At 41.5% G+C, this 19,233-nt stretch overlaps 1 protein-coding gene across 1 annotated transcript; it reads right to left on the minus strand.

The window, feature by feature from the left end:
- Positions 1 to 512: 512 nt before the first annotated feature.
- On the minus strand, positions 513 to 6,769 carry trib3 (tribbles pseudokinase 3). The gene is made up of 4 exons (XM_070848383.1): positions 6,290 to 6,769; positions 3,155 to 3,433; positions 2,664 to 2,956; positions 513 to 2,179 (listed from the first exon to the last, which is right to left on the minus strand). Exons 2-4 carry the CDS (start codon positions 3,431 to 3,433, stop codon positions 1,690 to 1,692), a joined length of 1,062 nt encoding a protein of 353 aa, XP_070704484.1. The 5' UTR covers positions 6,290 to 6,769; the 3' UTR covers positions 513 to 1,689.
- Positions 6,770 to 19,233: the final 12,464 nt, after the last annotated feature.

Raw genomic sequence — 19,233 nt, forward strand, 5'->3', positions numbered from 1 at the left:
CTATCAGCCCCCTAATTCACAATTCAGTCTCTGTTGACTCTGAGCAGTTTCCTGGCAACCAGAAGACACTTGAGGAAGTTACTGGTCCCAGCTGAGAAATAATCTGACACATAACACCACAGACGATGGCAAATAGTTTTTAAAGTTACTGTATGGAACTGTGGGCACAGCTTGTTGAGACACTACATTACCTGAAATTAAACTGCCTGTAGCTTCTCCTCTCTGGAGGGTTTTTGGCATGTGTGACAAGTGTTTCGTCGTCGTCTTGGGTAAAATGTAATGGCGCTTGAGATGATTTCACTCTCTGCTGTGAGCTCAGCTCTGACACTATATATATATCCATTGTTTGACACTCTGCAGTACAGAAAACAAAACGTTTTACTCTCAACAAGGCAAATAACTGTCGGCCAGATGTACTGTTGGGGATGAAGATTCAGAACACTGTAGGAATTAATACCAGTGATAAAATGTTTCCTTAATTAGAACCAAACAAAAACCAGAGTGGGACCAGAACAGTTTGTGAAACATCTTTATTTACTCTCCAGCTGTAGCTGAGGTCTGTTGTACATATTCAGAGGAAGGCATACAATTGGCTGCAGGTCTGCTGGGTCGTCATCGGACAGCCTCAGTCAGAGGAAAGACTGTAAGAGTGTAAGAAATAATTCCAGGCCTGTTATCTCAAGATCACAGCTTCATTATGTCCTCGTTCTAATTCAACACATGATGCTTATTTCAGTTCCTTTATCCTGAGCTTTAATTACACTGTTGGACTGACACATCACAGATAGTTTCCTAATGACCAAACCTGCTGTGCTGAGCAGTGATGAACATGTTTATTATCTACTGAGGATGAGGTGTCATGCCACAAAAAAACATGAGTATGGTGTTTGTTATTTCAGAATAACTGTTTTATGAGGATCACAAAATGATGTCAATGAAATTTTGATGTTGAGATAACAGGACTGAAATACTTTTAGAGATCGTGGTGACTCGGCTGCTGAGACACTTAAGTCAGAGCAAAACTGTATTTCTATGTTGGCATCGTTGGCCACTTAATGCTGCATTCGTGTCATTTCCCTCATTTTTTCTGTTTTTCAGAAAGATTTCTGTTGCTGGTGATTTTCCAAAACTGACAACACTAACCAATCTTTTTCTGATAGTCTTAGGGTGCAACCAGGAAGCATAAACACTGAGAAAGAAGCTGTGTCCCTTTTTTTTTTTTTTTTTTTTCTGCCTCCTTCAAGGTCCACTTTTTAAAACCAATGGTGTGTTCAGGTGGTGTGACATCTTTCCTGCAGGATGTCAATAATGAGTTTTAGCCTGATATGCATCTCTGGCAACTGAGAAATTCACCACTTTACGAGCTGACAAATAGCACCTGAACACACCATTTGTTCTGGTTTGTGTCAGATACTGATGTAGCTACAGCGAGAGGAAGGCACCTGAGGGTCGGGTCAAGTAATCCAGGATCAGACTATGTGTGTGTGTGTGTGTTTGTGCTCTCCTGTATGTCTATCTTTGTGAGGAATCAGTTTTCTGACAGGGAGTGAGGGCATTTTTTCTGATCCCCATTTCAGCAACAGCTGTTTGTGGGTTCAGATTTGGTTTTAGGTTTAAAGTTAGAATCAGAATCAGGGTTAAAGTTAATTAATGTCACTGCACGTCCTCACAAGTATAGAAGTACAAGTGTTAGTGTTTTTCTGTCCATGTTGGCACCACCTGGTCGTCCTCCTCTGGTTTATTCTGTAGTGTTTTGTGTGAGCTGTGATGTGTCTTGTGCATGTTGTGACGTGGCGTGCAGGGATTGGTCAGCCACGGGTGCATCAGCAGCTCCGACGCCTCCAGCCTCTCTGCGGGCGACTTCCTCAACATGCAGCCAATCAGACACTTGGCTTGTGGCGACAGCCAATCAGGCAGGTTGAAGGCCCCACGACGGATCTTGGCGAACAGCGCGGCAGGCTGCGTGTCCTGAAACGGGTATCGTCCAATCAGCATGGTGTACAGAGACACGCCCAGGCTCCAGATGTCTGCGGCACGGCCTGAGTAAGATCTGTTCCCATTGGTCAGCAGCTCAGGGCTGACGTAGGCGGGGCAGCCGTGTCTGTCTGTCAGAGAGTCGTCATTTTGGCTACCGTGCAGGAGGACGCAGTCGTTGAGGCCAAGCAGGGCGAGACGTGTCCTGTAGAAAGAGAACCACACAGATCAGACTTTTAATGTAGTTGATGCATCATTACAGTAGAATCAGTGTTAGTGGTTCAGTTAACAGTGGTGTCAGAGGTATTAGAGGTCAGATTTGTTCCTGTTAAGTGGACGTAGGCAGCTTTTCAATGCTAGCACTACAGGTGTAAGAAGTACTGGTAGTACAGTTTTAGTATTATATTATTGTTGCAGTATTTGGAGTAAGTTACTCAGTAGAAATCATATCAGTCATTAATATTTTCAGTAGTATTAGCAGTATCAGCAGTATTAAGAAGTTAATTTTGTAGATCAAGTAATATTGGGGTTGAATTAGCATCAGTATTTGTAGCAATATTAGTAGTAGCTTTTTAGTGTCATGTGTAATAGTAGAATTAGTCAGCTGTGTATATCAGTACTACCTGCCCGTCTCACCTGTGTGTAGTATGCAGTATTAGTAGTTTTACCAGAGTACTAGTCAGGCTCACCTGTATTTGTCGATGAAGACGAACCTGCGGAGCTTCAGGTCTCTCAGAATGACTCCACGGCGATGACAGTGTGCCACGGCGTTCAGCATCTGAGAAAACAGATGCCCCGCCTCCTCCTCACTCAGACGCTTCCTGCTTCGCACGTACGCGTGCATGTCACCGTGGTGAGGGGGCAGGAAGACGTACACGCTGTCCTGGCCAATTACCACGTCCAGCAGGCCACAGATATTGTCATGGTGACCCAACCGGGGGTAGGCAGCTAATCGTTCCTGGTAACCACGCAGAGGAAGTACCTGTAATCATAGCAATCAGGAGGGATGGTTAAAGTAACACAGCAATAGTTACTACAATTTTAAAAAAAATTTTGTGTGGATGTATTTTTAAAGTATTGCTGCTGAGTATTTTCAGCAGGATTAGAACTATTACTAACAGTATCAGCAGTATTCTCACCATTTCTTTAAATAATATTTCAGTCATATTGGAAGTTGTACCTGGCAGGTGTATTGCTCCTTTGTATATGCATGCGCGGCCCTGTAAGTCTCCTCCCCCTCGCAGCGCTCAAACAGGAAGTAGGGTCCCACTCTGGATGGGGACTCGCTCTGGTTGGACTTGGGGGCGGGGCTTGTGGGCCTGAGGCAGGGTGATAGGCCGGTGGCGGGAGGGTGTGGGCTCAGACGGGCTACTTTACATTTCAGTAAATTGTCCTGGGGCTCATCCAATAACCTCTTCAGACACAGCTGGGACTTGACGGTAGTCACGCCCATGCTCATCTGTGATTGGAGGAAAGAAGTGACATGATCAGGTTAATTAGTACTTAGAGCTTTGTTGTTACTGTGAAGAAGCTGCAGGTGTTTAAACAGGACATTAACTCAGACTGGATCAAAGCTGCTGCCGCATAAAAATGAGTGGAAAGCTTGACTAGAACTTAGTAACAACATTTTAACTTCATTAGCATCCCATCAGTAGTGGTGTCTCACCGCTCTCCTTTCACCTAGCCTTTGAGTGTGGCTGTTTGAAACAGTTAGTTCAGACAACACATCGTACAAGCTAGTTCTTATCAAGTATAGCCCAACCCTTGTGCTAAATGCATAAAAAAAACACGTTAATTTATGAGAACGTGAGAAGAGTTTTGCAGGTATCTAGTCATAAAACAAACTGGTGGACAAATGAAAATGATGGTGATGCTTCACTGTGTTCACCTGCTAGTTTCTGTGTCTGCTGTTTGGTGCTGAGCAGATACTGTACAGCCTGTTTTTAGAGCTTTTTAACCATAATATAAAGTTGAGATTGGCTGCATGTATTTCAGAAATATCTTTTACTGCATTTCAAGCATCAAAGGCATCCTAGGTTCATGCATTGTATGCAGATTGTTTACTGTGATCAGTTCTTTAAGAAGTTGTTTTATTTAAAGAATGGTTATAGTTGAAACTCTGTTAGGTGAGTTAGGTTTCATGTCTGCACGGCAGCGCCCTCTGCTGGTGACATAACAGCTGAACCTCCCTCCACTGGGCCCTCTTCAGTTTTACTTTCACATACAGTAATAAGAGATGTATTAGTATCACACGTCACTGTGTTGAGTGTCTCTGCTGCTCACATGTTACACTGTTAACATGTCTATAGGCTTCATGATGCAACTTCCTGTAAGCTGACAGACGCTTCAGCTTTCAGATCGTTGCATCAGAGCACAACAGTTTATAGTTTAAACAGGCTTTAAATATAGTCAACACCTACCACACACTCACACACACACTCACACTCACACACAAACAAATTGTGAGTGCATGTGCGTTTTTTCTTTCTATATAGTTTTGCTGAACCTGTGGTTGCCGTGTTGACGCTGTGTGGAAACCTGCTGTTGGCCAACGCTGCTTTCACCCTGGTGAAGCACTCTGAGTCACAGTGTCACCACGGCAACGTCATCCCCTGGCACACACACACACACACACACACACCGAGTGAATCTGTGCTGTTTGGTGTCTCATCGTCAGCTCTGGGTTTCTCCATCACTTTATTTTCAGCTGCAGTTTCACAATCGGAGTTCAGACTGCTAACAACATGACTAAAAAACTTGACTAGATTCTACTCAACAAGACGGAGGCCTTGCTGAAAAGTGTCACTCTGGTCTTTTTCAAATCTGCTCTCTGTCATCGTTACAAACTCACCTTAAAAAGGTACAAGTGCTACAACTAACAATTACTTATTTGTTTTGTGGATGTTTACGTTAGAAAACTGTAAATTTTCCAACGTGACTTCTTCAAACGTCGCATTCTGTCCGCATCCCAAAGAAATTCAGTTTACTATCATAGAAGACAAAGAAAACCAGCAAATACTCTCAAAGGAATGAATTAAATGACAAACTGATGCTCAAAATTGCTGCTGATTTATGTTTTATTGATAAATTGACTGTTTCAGCTCTAAAACTCACTGTTCATACAATATTTCAAAATATTTGCTTCTTCTACATTGTAAGTTATTGGCAGTATCGGTAGCATTTTTGCAGTATGCAGCATGAGTAGAACTTAGATCAGTAGTATTATGAAGTTCTTTTGCAGTCAGTGGTAGTGTTAATAATACTAAGGCTGAGTTAGCATCAGTGTTTCTAGCAGTATTAGTAGAGTAGTAGAAGAAGTTGACCTTTTTCCCTGCTGTCGTTTGTCTTCTTTGGTGCCATGTTAACATGGATTACTGATTTGACCAACAGCGTCTCTGTGCTGATATGAACATGTTAACATGAGCGCAGTCAGAAGTAGAGATGCCCTGATCACATTTTCGTTGCTTATTTAGCTCCTCATCCTTTAATCTGAATATCTGTCATTACAGTGCTCACAGCGCACACTCCCGCTGCAGTGAAGCTACATTAGACGTTTAATAAGGTCAAGCCTCAAGCCTTCCTTCCCAGCATCCCACCGTCTTCATCAGTGGATGGAGTTTGCTCAGTTGTCATAGAGACAGTTGTCCTGGCTGACTTAAAAGTTTGGAAAATGGCAGCAGTAGACAAAACCATCCCAACTCATGGGCCAGAACATTCAGCTGCATCACACAGTGAGCGGAAATGTGACAAAAAAGTCCTAAAAGCTCAAACTGTGACAGCTTACACGCTAGCAGACCCATCTCCATGACAACTGGACACACTCACCTGCTGATGAAGACCATGTGTATGGCTGAAAGTACTGGAAAAACCTAGCAGCTTGGGATCATTTCGCCAAACTATTATTTCCCAGATAAAGTACCAACTTTGATAGTTAAAAACTTGAACTGAAAAGCTGCTGGACTCAGGCTCAGTGCCTTTACTCATGTACTATTACTAAGTGCTATTTTGAGGCGTAAATGTATTTTGTTTACATTTTCTGCTACGTTATACATTGCAGAGATAAAGATTGTACTTTTTACTACATTTATCACACAGCTTTAGATAATAATTACTGTACAAAGTATTAAAATGAGCTCCACAACAAAAGGGTGCAGTTTGCACTTGAACGCATCCGGAGAAGTTCTCCAGCATAAAGTGATAAAACACACACACAGACTTTTATCGGTACTTTAAGTGCATTTTGCCGATTGTACTTTAGTTTTTGTACTCCAGTAAAATTCTGAGTGAACGACCTTTACTCGGGTCAGTTTCTTACCTTGTTCTCTTCTCTCGGGCTACAGACAGACAGACGGACAGACTGATCCGGACTGCGGGTCAACAGGAAACCAGTAGATCCAGTAGAAACCCAGTGGAGTCAGTGTGGCGCTGGTGGTGTCTGTCGGTCTGTGTGTGTAGCTGAGGACATACAGACAGCAGGACTGGGACCAGCAGCGGGGACACTGGGAGAGCTGGAGCCCACCGGTGACGTCTTTGTCTCCTTATATTTGTCGGGTCGGTTGCGCAACCTGTCGTCAGTCAGCTGTCGGTTCTTGAGCTTCTTCCGTCTGATGAAATTGAAGTGACGGTGAAAAACGCCCAACACAAACCGAAACAGTTTAAAGAAAAAACTGAAACTTATTTATACGTGTATGTGTGTATATCCGGGGCTGAGGCGAACAGAGCCGAGTCGAAGCGAGTCCTTTAGTCCGGGTTTGAAGTGGGGAAGCCTCCGTGCCTCGGTGCGGTTCTGGTCCGGTGTGACCCTCCTGCTGCGGCCGGACTGACTCCGGCTCTGTTTGGTGACGTTATTTCCTACCGCGGTGTCGTCATCCCGCGGGGGGGCGGGGCTTAGATGTTGCAACCCGCAGCGGATCATTCATCAGAAAACGGACACGAGACTCCGCAGGCATGTGTGCCCTTGTTTCCCTGCTGAGCACAGAGGCTTAACGCTGTGTAGCAAGTCAACATTTCACTCAAGCAAAAACACTCAGCACCTACAAAATATACTTAAAAGACCAAAAGTAAAAGTCCTCAGTATTCAGAATAATGGTTTATATTATTTATTATGTGTTTACCACTTGCAGCAGGTAAAGGTGCAGCTTATTTTATTTTAAAAACTTGATATAATGCTGGGTAGTTTACCCTGAGGATCAATACAGATTTATCTCAATCTATAATATTACATCATATTGTTACTCGTCAAGTGAATCAGAATCTGTAAAGTAAACTGACAGATAAATGTAGTTGAACAAAAAGGTAAATGTTTTTGCCCACCATATGTTGTGCTGTGGAAAATGAAAATACTCAAGCAAAGTACAAGTATATCAAAGTTAAGTAAAGTACTTAGTTAACTGTAGTTTGTTATTTTACGGCAGCTTAGGAACACGAGTGAACACAGCCTGGGTGGAAAGATACAGATAATCTGTTCATTTTAATAATTTTGATAGTTTTCTTGTTTGTTGCAGTTAAGAATAACGCAACTGTCTATATTCATATGTAATTTTTTTACAAAAAGATCTTTCATAGAATCAAATATTTTGTGTTTCAAGAAAGGCAACATTTGTGGATGATTTATATTATCATTATTATTACCTTTTTTATTTAAAATTATCTTCAACCTCTCTCTATTTCTGGCAACTGTTCCGAAAGGGCCTGAAGTCAGTCATCATAGTGCCACTACTTAAGAAAACACCAGTAATCCGAAGGACTATCTTCTGGTTGTCCTCACACCAACAATAATGTACATAAGTGCTTTCCGACCGGTCCTCTCCAATATCAAAGCCACCATCACTGCCTCTGTGGACTCAAAGTAGTTCACTTCACACACACGACTGTTCCTGGATTTGCCACTACCACCATCGTTGGGCTTGCAGATGACTGATTGGCCTGACCTCCAACAGCGATCAATCAGCCCACAGAGCTGAGGTGCTGAACCTGGTGAGCTTGTGCTCTGAGAACAACCTCTGCCTCAATACTGCAAAGACCAAAGAGCTAATCATCAACTTCAGAAGGTCACAGAATGACGAGTTCACCCCAGTCTTCATCAGCGGAGACCGAGCGGAGAGTGTCCAGCCTCAGGTGTCCGGGTATTCCCATCTCAGAGAACATCATTAACACCGCCGCGCTGGTCAAGAAAGCACCGCTGCTTTGTCACTCCCTCTGGTGTTTGATATCGACTAACAAGGCGCCCTGCAGCAAGGTCAGGGCCCGCCGTGTCTCATACTGACGCTAAAGGGAATGAGAATCAATTAAGTGAAGGGAATGCCAGAGCCAAGGCTGGAGTATGTACTGGGTCAGTACTCTGGGCTTTCAGACTGCCTCCAAGCCTGAGGCTGTCCGTGGCCCAAGACTTCTGAAGGAAGTTGATCACCAGGCCGTCAGTGCACACGGCACAAGCTGAAGGGTGACCCTTGGTTTGGTAGCTTTTGACAAAGCTATAGCGACATTTGACGACGTGGGAATGAGAACGAGTTGGCCAGCACAAAGATCTTTGGGACACAGTTCCCAGCTCTGGAGGGCATCTACAGCTCACACCAGCATCAGTAAGGACTCCACACACCTATCCATCTTCGCCTGCACCTCCAGGTTGAGAAGTAGCTTCTTCCCCAGAGCCTCGTCTGCTCTCAGTCAGTCTTCCAAGTATCCCCCATAAACTGTCTAAGTGCCCCCACACCGGTCTGTATTACACCAAATGAGCTACACAGGAGTCCCCTCTGCTGCATTCTGTGCTTGCATCTGGATGTTGTGTTCATAATCTCAGTTCTGGGATCAATACTTTCATCCTCATTGTGTTTTTAAGAAGAGTTTATATCTACATTCCTGTACTGCGCTGGTTCTGTTGCTGTTTTGCACATCTGAGCTGTAGCACTCTTTACAACCACCGGACACCTTATTGCTATTCTATTTCTATTTCTCTTACAAATTGTTCTCTTTTTACCTACATATATACAGTGGGGCAAAAAAGTATTTAGTCAGCCACCAATTGTGCAAGTTCTCCCACTTAAAAAGATGAGAGAGGCCTGTAATTTTCATCATAGGTACACTTCAACTATGAGAGACAGAATGGGGGGAAAGAATCCAGGAAATCACATTGTAGGATTTTTAATGAATTAATTGGTAAATTCCTCGGTAAAATAAGTATTTGGTCACCTACAAACAAGCAAGATTTCTGGCTCTCACAGACCTGTAACTTCTTCTTTAAGAGGCTCCTCTGTCCTCCACTCGTTACCTGTATTAATGGCACCTGTTTGAACTCGTTATCAGTATAAAAGACACCTGTCCACAACCTCAAACAGTCACACTCCAAACTCCACTATGGCCAAGACCAAAGAGCTGTCAAAGGACACCAGAAACAAAATTGTAGACCTGCACCAGGCTGGGAAGACTGAATCTGCAATAGGTAAGCAACTTGGTGTGAAGAAATCAACTGTGGGAGCAATTATTAGAAAATGGAAGACATACAAGACCACTGATAATCTCCCTCCATCTGGGGCTCCACGCAAGATCTCACCCCGTGGGGTCAAAATGATCAGAAGAACGGTGAGCAAAAATCCCAGAACCATACGGGGGGACCTAATGAATGACCTGCAGAGAGCTGGGACCAAAGTAACAAAGGCTACCATCAGTAACACACTACGCCGTCAGGGACTCAAATCCTGCAGTGCCAGACGTGTCCCCCTGCTTAAGCCAGTTCATGTCCAGGCCCGTCTGAAGTTTGCTAGAGAGCATTTGGATGATCCAGAAGAGGATTGGGAGAATGTCATATGGTCAGATGAAACCAAAATAGAACTTTTTGGTAAAAACTCAACTTGTCGTGTTTGGAGGAGAAAGAATGCTGAGTTGCATCCAAAGAACACCATACCTACTGTGAAGCATGGGGGTGGAAACATCATGCTTTGGGGCTGTTTTTCTGCAAAGTGACCAGAACGACTTATCCGTGTAAAGGAAAGAATGAATGGGGCCATGTATCGTGAGATTTTGAGTGAAAACCTCCTTCCATCAGCAAGGGCATTGAAGATGAAATGTGGCTGGGTCTTTCAGCATGACAATGAACCCAAACAACCCGGGCAATGAAGGAGTGGCTTCGTAAGAAGCATTTCAAGGTCCTGGAGTGGCCTAGCCAGTCTCCAGATCTCAACCCCATAGAAAATCTTTGGAGGGAGTTGAAAGTCTGTGTTGCCCAGCGACAGCCCCAAAACATCACTGCTCTAGAGGAGATCTGCATGGAGGAATGGGCCAAAATACCAGCAACAGTGTGTGAAAACCTTGTGAAGATTTTGACCTCTGTCATTGCCAACAAAGGGTATATAACAAAGTATAGAGATGAACTTTTGTTATTGACCAAATACTTATTTTCCACTATAATTTGCAAATAAATCCTTTAAAAATTTGACAATTGATTTTCTGGATTTTTTTTTTCTCATTTTGTCTCTCATAGTTGAGGTATGATGAAAATTACAGGCCTCTCTCATCTTTTTAAGTGGGAGAACTTGCACAATTGGTGGCTGACTAAATACTTTTTTGCCCCACTGTATACATATATACTGTACATATGTATATGTATTCATTTTTGTTGGGTTTTAGTTTGTTTGTTTTTATGGCATCGGGTACAAAAGCCACAAACGTTGTCTCATTGTACTTGTACAGTAACAATAGAGAAATTCTATTCTATTGTCTGCTGCATCTCTTTGTTGTTATTGCCAAAACAAATCCTACGAGACACCGTTCACCAGCAAATGGTGCTCCAGTAGTGAGTTATGCTAAGCAGAGACAACTCTCTGAAACCTTTCTGTTGATAGTATGGGAAGGAGGATGAATGTTAAAAATATCATAGAGACAGCAGCACAGTGGTGATGTCAGCGGCTGCAACAGTCAGAGATTTAATTTAACACAACAGCTGCTTGTTTTTATATATGGAACATTATAACATTATATACTGACACACTGGGCAGGATTTAAATGCACCACAGAGGAAAAGAGCTGGAAATAAAAGATTTTCCCATTTCTGCAGTTGTAAACTTTACAATCACACACCAACGAAAGATGAAGTACCTCCTATTTTGTTTTTATAGTGACAGCTCTATAAGAAGAATTAAATGTACAGCAAAATGCTAAAAAATACTGTAATAGGTGTGATACTGTAGATGTGAGGTTCTTCTCCAACAGTAACGGACCGGTCACAGTCTTGTTTGTGAACTCATTCAGGCGGACAGGTGACCGGCAGAGCTGCAGCCACCTGCTGACCTTTGACCTTAATCTGTGCTCAGTCTGCTGTCTGAGGCTGAGCGGACATTCAGCCGCTGCACTCGTTCATCTGGTCATCTGAGTGTGTCCCATATTCAGACGTGTGTGACACGTTTCAGCTTTTACTGATGTCAGTCCACCTGATCAGTTAATGAACAGTCGATCATCTGCTCTGACTCTCCAGGATAACAGAACATTAGATAAACTACAGACACATTCACACTGGTTAGTCAGTACTGAAACTGTTCAGCTGGGGTGGAACAACAGCTGCATCAAATATTAAAATATTAGTTTGTCATGTTTTTATATTCAAACTCAGACTTCAAAGTGTTTATTTATTATTCTCTCTCAACTAAGCTGTTCACTCTGTGGTTAGAAATTAAAGATGATAGTCGGTGGATGGTACTGATCATCAGTCGCGCCACCACTTTCATGAATTGTCATGATGACCCCAGAGGATGAGTCATACTGACTCGTGAACCTCTGATTTTTCACCTGGTGCCATCATCAAGTCAAAATTTGAATTTGTCCAATACTTTGCTTAAGGCTAATTAGCAAATGTTAGCATGCTAACACACTCAATGCCAACAATTTGCAGTGAAAAAGGCTGCGAAGATAGCAGAAAAGGGATTTATTCATGTTTTGTTGTTTGTAATTTAAGTGGAATTAATCTGCAGATGCTCCACTTCAGAACAATACCAAACTTTTCTGTGGATGGCAACAAAGGCCAAAATGTGACCTGCCACAGACGAGCTAAGGCTGGTTTTTAGATAAGCCGATTGCCCAAAATACTTATTGCAGTGTGATGTCAAAGTGAACATTTTTTTTATGAGTTGCAGCCCCTAGAGGAGTGAGGAGGCAGCAGTCAATGACAGTAAAAATCAATCAATAAAATACGTTTTCGAAAAAGTGGGAGTTACCGCAACCACAAGAGGTCGTTCAATTATCAGACTGGTCAGTCCAGTAGCATGCGAGATTAGCTGCGAACAGACAGATATATATATACACACACCTGATGACATTAATATTCTGGTGACAGATTGAAGTAAGCAGGAAATTCTCAATTTTCTTACATTTGAATACAAGACAGGGACCGTTTGATAAAACACCAGAAGAAGAGGATCCATTAACCAAAAACTGTTAACCTGTTGCATCAAAAAATAGTCTAATTGACTTGTACAAAGACCGAACTGCCTGTTATTTAACTTTTTGTCGTTTGTTTTAGTTAGTTATATATGTATGTCATGTTATATACATTCTTTATGTTTAAGTTTTACACGGCTCTGTTGTCCATAAACTGAGTTGTGCCATTGAAAATATCTTTGAGTTCACATTAATGGAGAAAAGTCTATGCAGATTTTACCCCAGTGTAAAAATATTACTTCAGTAAAATGTACTTGTAAGAATAATATAGAATAATGTAGAATAATAATGAATAAAGAATAGAATTACTCACTATGTAAAAATAGCACTTTCAGGGTGTTAAATGGTCCCAAAAGATGTTATTTTATTTTAAGATCATTTATAAAGACGTAAAGAAGTTAATACTGTGTGCAAGATAAAAATACTTCAGGGGCTCCTCTGTCTTTGCAGCTTTGAAGTTAGTACATGATGACCTCATGTAAATCCCAAATAAAACAGAGGACATGTTGAACCTTTAATTTGAGCCCTAAGTGCTTAATTCACTGCAGCATAAAGGATGACTTAGGTGTTCTTAAACCTGGGCCCTACTTTTACATAGTTTGGTTTCGAAATGACAGCGAGGTACAAAGAATGTTGGAACTGGTCCAGGAGATCACCAGTCATGCTGCAATGGCTGTAATATAATCCTTCTGTCCAACTCGGGTTTACGGCACTTGTTCAGTACACATAAAAGACAATTGCAATGCGCAAGTTGACAGAGTTTTGAAAGATCTCCACCCTGGAAGAGGTTTTTCCAAAAGCTCTTTTTTCAGTGATCTTGTTTTTACCAGTGACAGGCTCAGACTGTTACTCTAAGTGTCTGATAACATTATGCAAAGGATCCCTACAGAGACAGACCTGGAAGATGAGGCTTTTATTTAAGCAGAAACGACAATTCAATTCAATGTCCAATGCTTCAATGCTACTGGACCCCACTGAAAAAAACAGTAATTATACCTTGGAGAACACATGAATTGCTGGTCTACTGCTACACCAGCTGAGATGATCAACCGATTGATTACTAATTAGTCTACTTGACTAATCTACCAATTCGAAAAACCTTTTGTAACTAGCAGTTATTTCTAACCCATAATAGGACCTACTTTTAAGAATATCAAAGGAAAACAAAATCAGACAGACGCTGCAACAACAGAAACATACAGATACAAGCTTGTTGTCCCACCAAAAAAACTTTTTACTCATTTTCCAGCAACTCTTACAGATAGACAGCTTTAATAACTTCATGTGTCACATGCCATAGCAACAACATGCGTGTCCCAGCTGCGTACATCACTTTTTAGCACATCTGTATTTGCTTGTGTTTTTTTAAGTTTCTTAAGGGCTGCCATTAATTTGCCCCCAAAAAACCTGGGTGATAATCTTTTAATATATGATCCTTACAGTAACTGTTATTTTTAACATTATATATTTGGGAATGGCACCTTACCATTTATATCATATTATTGTGTTATTATTCATGATCTTTACATTTCTGGCTGAACATTTGATTTTTGCACCGTACTGATATTTGCACTCTTTCCTACTTTGCACCTCAACATCTGCACAATAATTTCCCTCAGGATAAATAAACTATTGTCTTATCTTAAAAAGACTGTAACTCTCGACTTGGTTTGTTGAACTGGGATCCATGAAATAACAAATTATCTTCATGTGAACTTTAGAAGTAACACAGAACAAGTGGACTGTGGATTTCTTGCAGTGCGGTGGGTGAAGTAGAGAGGGATCCTTTTACAGCCGGTGTGGACAAGAAGAGCGATCACAGACTAAACAGCTCTTCACGTGGACGCCTGGACACGTGAGTGAACCTGTGAATTAAATCTCTGCAGGAAGCTGAGCCTGACATCTGCTGCTTTACAGGAAATAAGGTCACACATTCATTATGTAGATCACGTGTGTGTGTGTGTGTGTGTGTGTGTGTGTGTGGTGACCATTGACCTTTGTGCGTTTGTGTGTGTGCATGTGTGTGTGTTGTCAGCTCTGCTGTGATCGGACTGATTCCCAAACACAGGTAAAGAGGCTGACTGACCTCGTTACACACACACATACACAGCAGGTTATCTCCACATGGTTAGTGTGTTTTTACGCCACATGATGAAATATTGAAGAAACAGAGGAGGAGAAACACTGTGTGTATGTGTGTGTATGTGTGTGTATGTGTGTGTGTGTGTGTGTGTGTTAAACTTTACTGTCTCTTTCATAACCGATGTGATGAAATCAGGGGCCAAGTGTCTGATTCAACTACGGCCTGCCACGAGAACACACACACACACACACTGAAAACAACTCTCCCAACACACACTCACACACACACAGACACAAACACATTTGTTCTCTTTCACACTGTCCTCGTTCTTAGGATTATCACCTGTGTGACACCTGTGCCGCCGTGACACTGAAGATTTGATCTTCACCTCTGTGTGTGTGTGTGTGTGTGTGTGTGTGTGTGTGTGTGTGTGTGTGTGAGAGAGAGAGAGAGAGAGAGAGACTGTTTAAATCCACTTCCTGTGTGTAGACGCGCCGTCTGGTCTCTGTGCTCTGTTCTGGTGGTCTCTCTGTGCTGTAGGGCATCCTGGTGTATTGCGCCTCGGGGAGCTGCCGCTGAGTTTAATATTTGGCTGTTTGAGTGGGAGTGTTAACAGACAGTTTAAGCCTCGGGGTGGCTGGAAGACACAATATCCTCCAGCAGCTGATCTGGTGGTCTGTGCAGTGCAGGTGAAACCAGTTAGCAGCAGAGTTTTTTTTCCCAATATAGTTTTCTGCTGGTTAAATAACTGCTAGACAGCTTGTAAACAAATAGCTGTACTTCCATGTGGCGAAGTACATTTACTCAAATACTGTGCTTGTACCTGAGTATTTCTGTTCTGTGCCACTTCAGACTGCTACTTTGCTACATCTCGGAGGCGATTGTTCTTTTTAATCCACTACATTCGTCTGATAGCTTTAATTACTTCAAAAAAATGTCTGATCCGTCGTGTCCAGTGAAAACCACGTATCTCCAAATTTGCTCATTTTTAATTTAAATTAAATGATAAAGGGAAATAATAGAAATTAAAATAGATGAAAACAAAACTAACAAGATAAAAGGCGACAAAGACGTTAGAGCAAGTGTGTAGCTTTCCATCACATGGTCTTCATCGGAAGATTGACATTGAGATTACTGATTCTGAATCATAACATTTATTATTTTCACACACACACACACACACACAGGCATACTTATATATAACACACACAACAGGGTTGTGTTATATAATGATATCTCAAATGATACTGACTTTCTCTCATTTTAAAGTTCAAGTTTTGCATTCAGGAAGTAACTTCATCCACCTACAACTCCATGTGCTCCAAGTGATCTGATGGAAAGCTGCAGAACAGCCAGTAAATGGACCCTGTGGTGGGACTGCTTTCTCAGCTGCTTTTTACCGCGGTCAAGACTGAACCGTGAACCTGAGGGGAAAACATGCCTTAGCAGGTAAGTGAGGACAGCAGCTCCTGCTGCTGCAGCACATTCAGACGGACTTGACCTATGTAAGAGCTCCACCCTGTCAGTGCTGTGCTGCACAGTATGAGAGCGGAGCACGCAGCCAATGAGAGATGACACAAGCAGGATTACTGGGTGGCCTGAGTGCAGTTACTCTTTATACTCTCCAAAGGATCAATGCTCTCGACAGAAAATGAAAAAGCTGAATAAGTTCCTTCCTTCCATCGCGTCAAAGAAATGAAAAGCAGCATTTTTAATAAACAGCAACCTGCTGTCGTTCTGCAGGAAAGTGTGTAATGTTATGCAGCTAAATGAAAAGGGCGGGCTGCCTGAGAAGGACAAAAAGAGCCTAAGTGACATTGTCAGGATCTGCTCCAAGATCAATGGAGTCCAGCAGAAGGACCTTGGCTGCCTGTGGAAGAGGCACATATGTTGTTGTGGTGATCCATAAAACGTCGACCTGATCCTGTCCTTTCAAAGGCCTTCTTAGTTACGCCCTCAACACAAACAAACAGATGTGCAAACTCCTTTATTCCCTCTGCTGTCAGGCTGCTTAACATAATCTGGATGTAACATTTTCTGCTGTAACATCTCGTTGACCTGGTTTTGTCACTGGCGTGTTGTTGCTGTGGTTTTGTTTGCAACATTGTGATGTGCTCTATTTTATTCCATTTATTCCTCTTTTATGGGTTGATTATAAAAAGAATTGCCCTTTTGGATTAGTAAATCATTCTGAATCAAATCTAAATATGAGAAATTATGCCATCGTTCGTTCTCTAAAGTATCCATTCACTTATTATTATTTGTATATTTTTATGTTTATTTCAGTTTCTACATGTAGTTCAGCCAGGTTTTACCTCACAGGAGCAGCAGAGACTTAACAAATAAACTGTAATGTAATATTGATTAAGACCGGGGTAAAATTCACAAACTACTCATGTAATTAAAATTAGCCCAAACTTTATCAGCTGCAACATTAAAGTGATGAACACATCATGATTATAATCTAACAATATACATGATTCTATAATGGCACAATCTGCATGATTAATACTTTTACTTTTCATACATATGTACATATTTCGATGATAATAGTTTTGTGCATTTACAAAAAAATTTGGAATTCAGGGCCTAACAACAGTAACGCTATTTCTAAGCTATATTGCGCTATTTTTACTTGTGACTGACCCTTTACAATATGTAAAAAGAAGGTCAAGCTCTTCATACCAAATAAGAAATACAGAAGTCCCCACACCCAGCCAGGCAACAGTGATGCAGATAACTCATTTATTTACCCACCAGTCAGCGAGAAGAGTATTCACGCAAACTGTGGGTTTATTTCTTCAATATTTGATTCCTTTCTTTGTTTAACTACCTGTAGCAGGACTATATTTGAAACATATGTTGGCACTGTCGTTGAGACTGCTTTTAAATACATTTTCCTGCCTGTGAAGTTGTAGCAGAAAGGTACTTTGGGAAAGATAAATTCTATGTTGTCAGTGCTCACACCCCATCAGCCTCAGCTGAGCTTTGTGTTCAGTGTTAATTAGCTAATGTTAGCATGTTAGACCAGATGGTGAACGTAGCTGTTACACACACGCAGCGTGTTAGTGTTGTCATTGTGAGCATGCTAATGTTAGCTCTTAGCTCATAACGATGCTATGCTTTGGTGCAGCCTCATAGATCTGCCTGCATGGCTGCAGACATTTACTGTCTGTTTGATTTTCATTATGGATTGAATTTTTCAAACAGTTTCTGTCAGTTAGACATTTGTGCTCCATTGAAAGTTTGAGCTTTTAAGTTATATAGTTGTTGGTTATTATAGTTATGACATTCTTTGCTCTTTTTTGTGGGGCTCTCATCTCATGAAACCTGATCTTGTCTGAGCCTCTTCATTACAGTCTCCGCTGTAATCCCTCACCACACACACTCTCACTCTCAGAGGTCACCAGGGATGATGCAAAACTGAGATAAGAAGATACTTAAATACTGTGTGTGTGTGTGTGTGTGTGTGTGTGTGTGTGTGTGTGTGTGTGTGTGTGTGTGTGTGTGTGTGTGTGGTGGGGGGTAGATCTCTATAAACACACACACATACAGTGAGGCCAGCCTGGGATTGTCTCTGTGATGAAACCAGCAGTAATGTCTGCTGTTGGCATGACGACTCCATCCACTGTGACATAAATCTGTGTGTGTGTGAGTGCGGATGTGTATGGGTGTGTGTAATGGGTGTTCTGACCTTTGACCCCCTAACTTTGTCTTTTAAATGGTGATAAATCTCAAATCATATTATTATCACTATTATTATTGCTGTTATCGGTATCATTTTCATTCTGATACTTCATTCTCAACATGAGAAATACAGTATAAGAAATGGCAGCGTGTCCCTGAGATGGAGATGATTCCAGATTTGGTTCAATAACTTTTGTGTTTAGATTTCATCAAATGTTATAATGAGAATGAGAATCCTGTTGAATCCCTTATTAAACCCAGTCAGGTTTTAAGTTCATCTAAAGCTACACATTCTGGAGACATTTCTTAGTTTTTTTTCATCCATTATTCACATCTGAGTCCATTCACACTGATGCACAATCAACACATATATAAAACACATGTACCTCAGACCAGCAGTGCACATGTTGTTGTGGTGATCCAGCTGTAATAGGATAAGCTGAAAAAATGAATGTTGTTGTTTATCTTAAAGTTTTAAAGAGTAACATAACAGTAGGTGAAGAGTAGCCACACTTTGCGGCCGTCTCTGTTGGAAGTTTGTTTCACCTCTGACTCTTCAGTGATTATTGCAGTCCACACAAAGACCTGTAAAACACCCATCAAAGGTGCATCTTAAAGTTATCTCTTTACTTCATGTTCATAATGAACATTTTTTTGGACACTATTGAAATCACTGATTACCTTCCCGGTGTTTAACACTGGTGATTAAAATATCACCATAGCATATGGACAGTGGTGAAAATCAGAAGTGCACATGCGCTCGGCCCCAGAAGGATTGCATCAAACAGAACCATGCATACGCGCAGCTTTATGCATCTCATGTAAAGAATGTACATTATTTATGCATGTTGCTGCATGTTTAGCCTTGAATCTTCATCTTTTTGCAGTTTTCTGAAATTTTATTCCACTTTTTTGAGCATGATAATGAACACGAGTAATCAAAGAAAGACATCACAGATCTACCTGAATTCTGATTCTGATTTGTCTGAGAGTCTATATATATATACACACATATAAAGTGGTAAAGGGTGTGACGACAGTATTGACGGTAACCGTGATATTTA

Source organism: Pempheris klunzingeri, chromosome 2 (assembly GCF_042242105.1).
Source record: "Pempheris klunzingeri isolate RE-2024b chromosome 2, fPemKlu1.hap1, whole genome shotgun sequence".
Lineage (NCBI taxonomy): Eukaryota > Metazoa > Chordata > Actinopteri > Acropomatiformes > Pempheridae > Pempheris > Pempheris klunzingeri.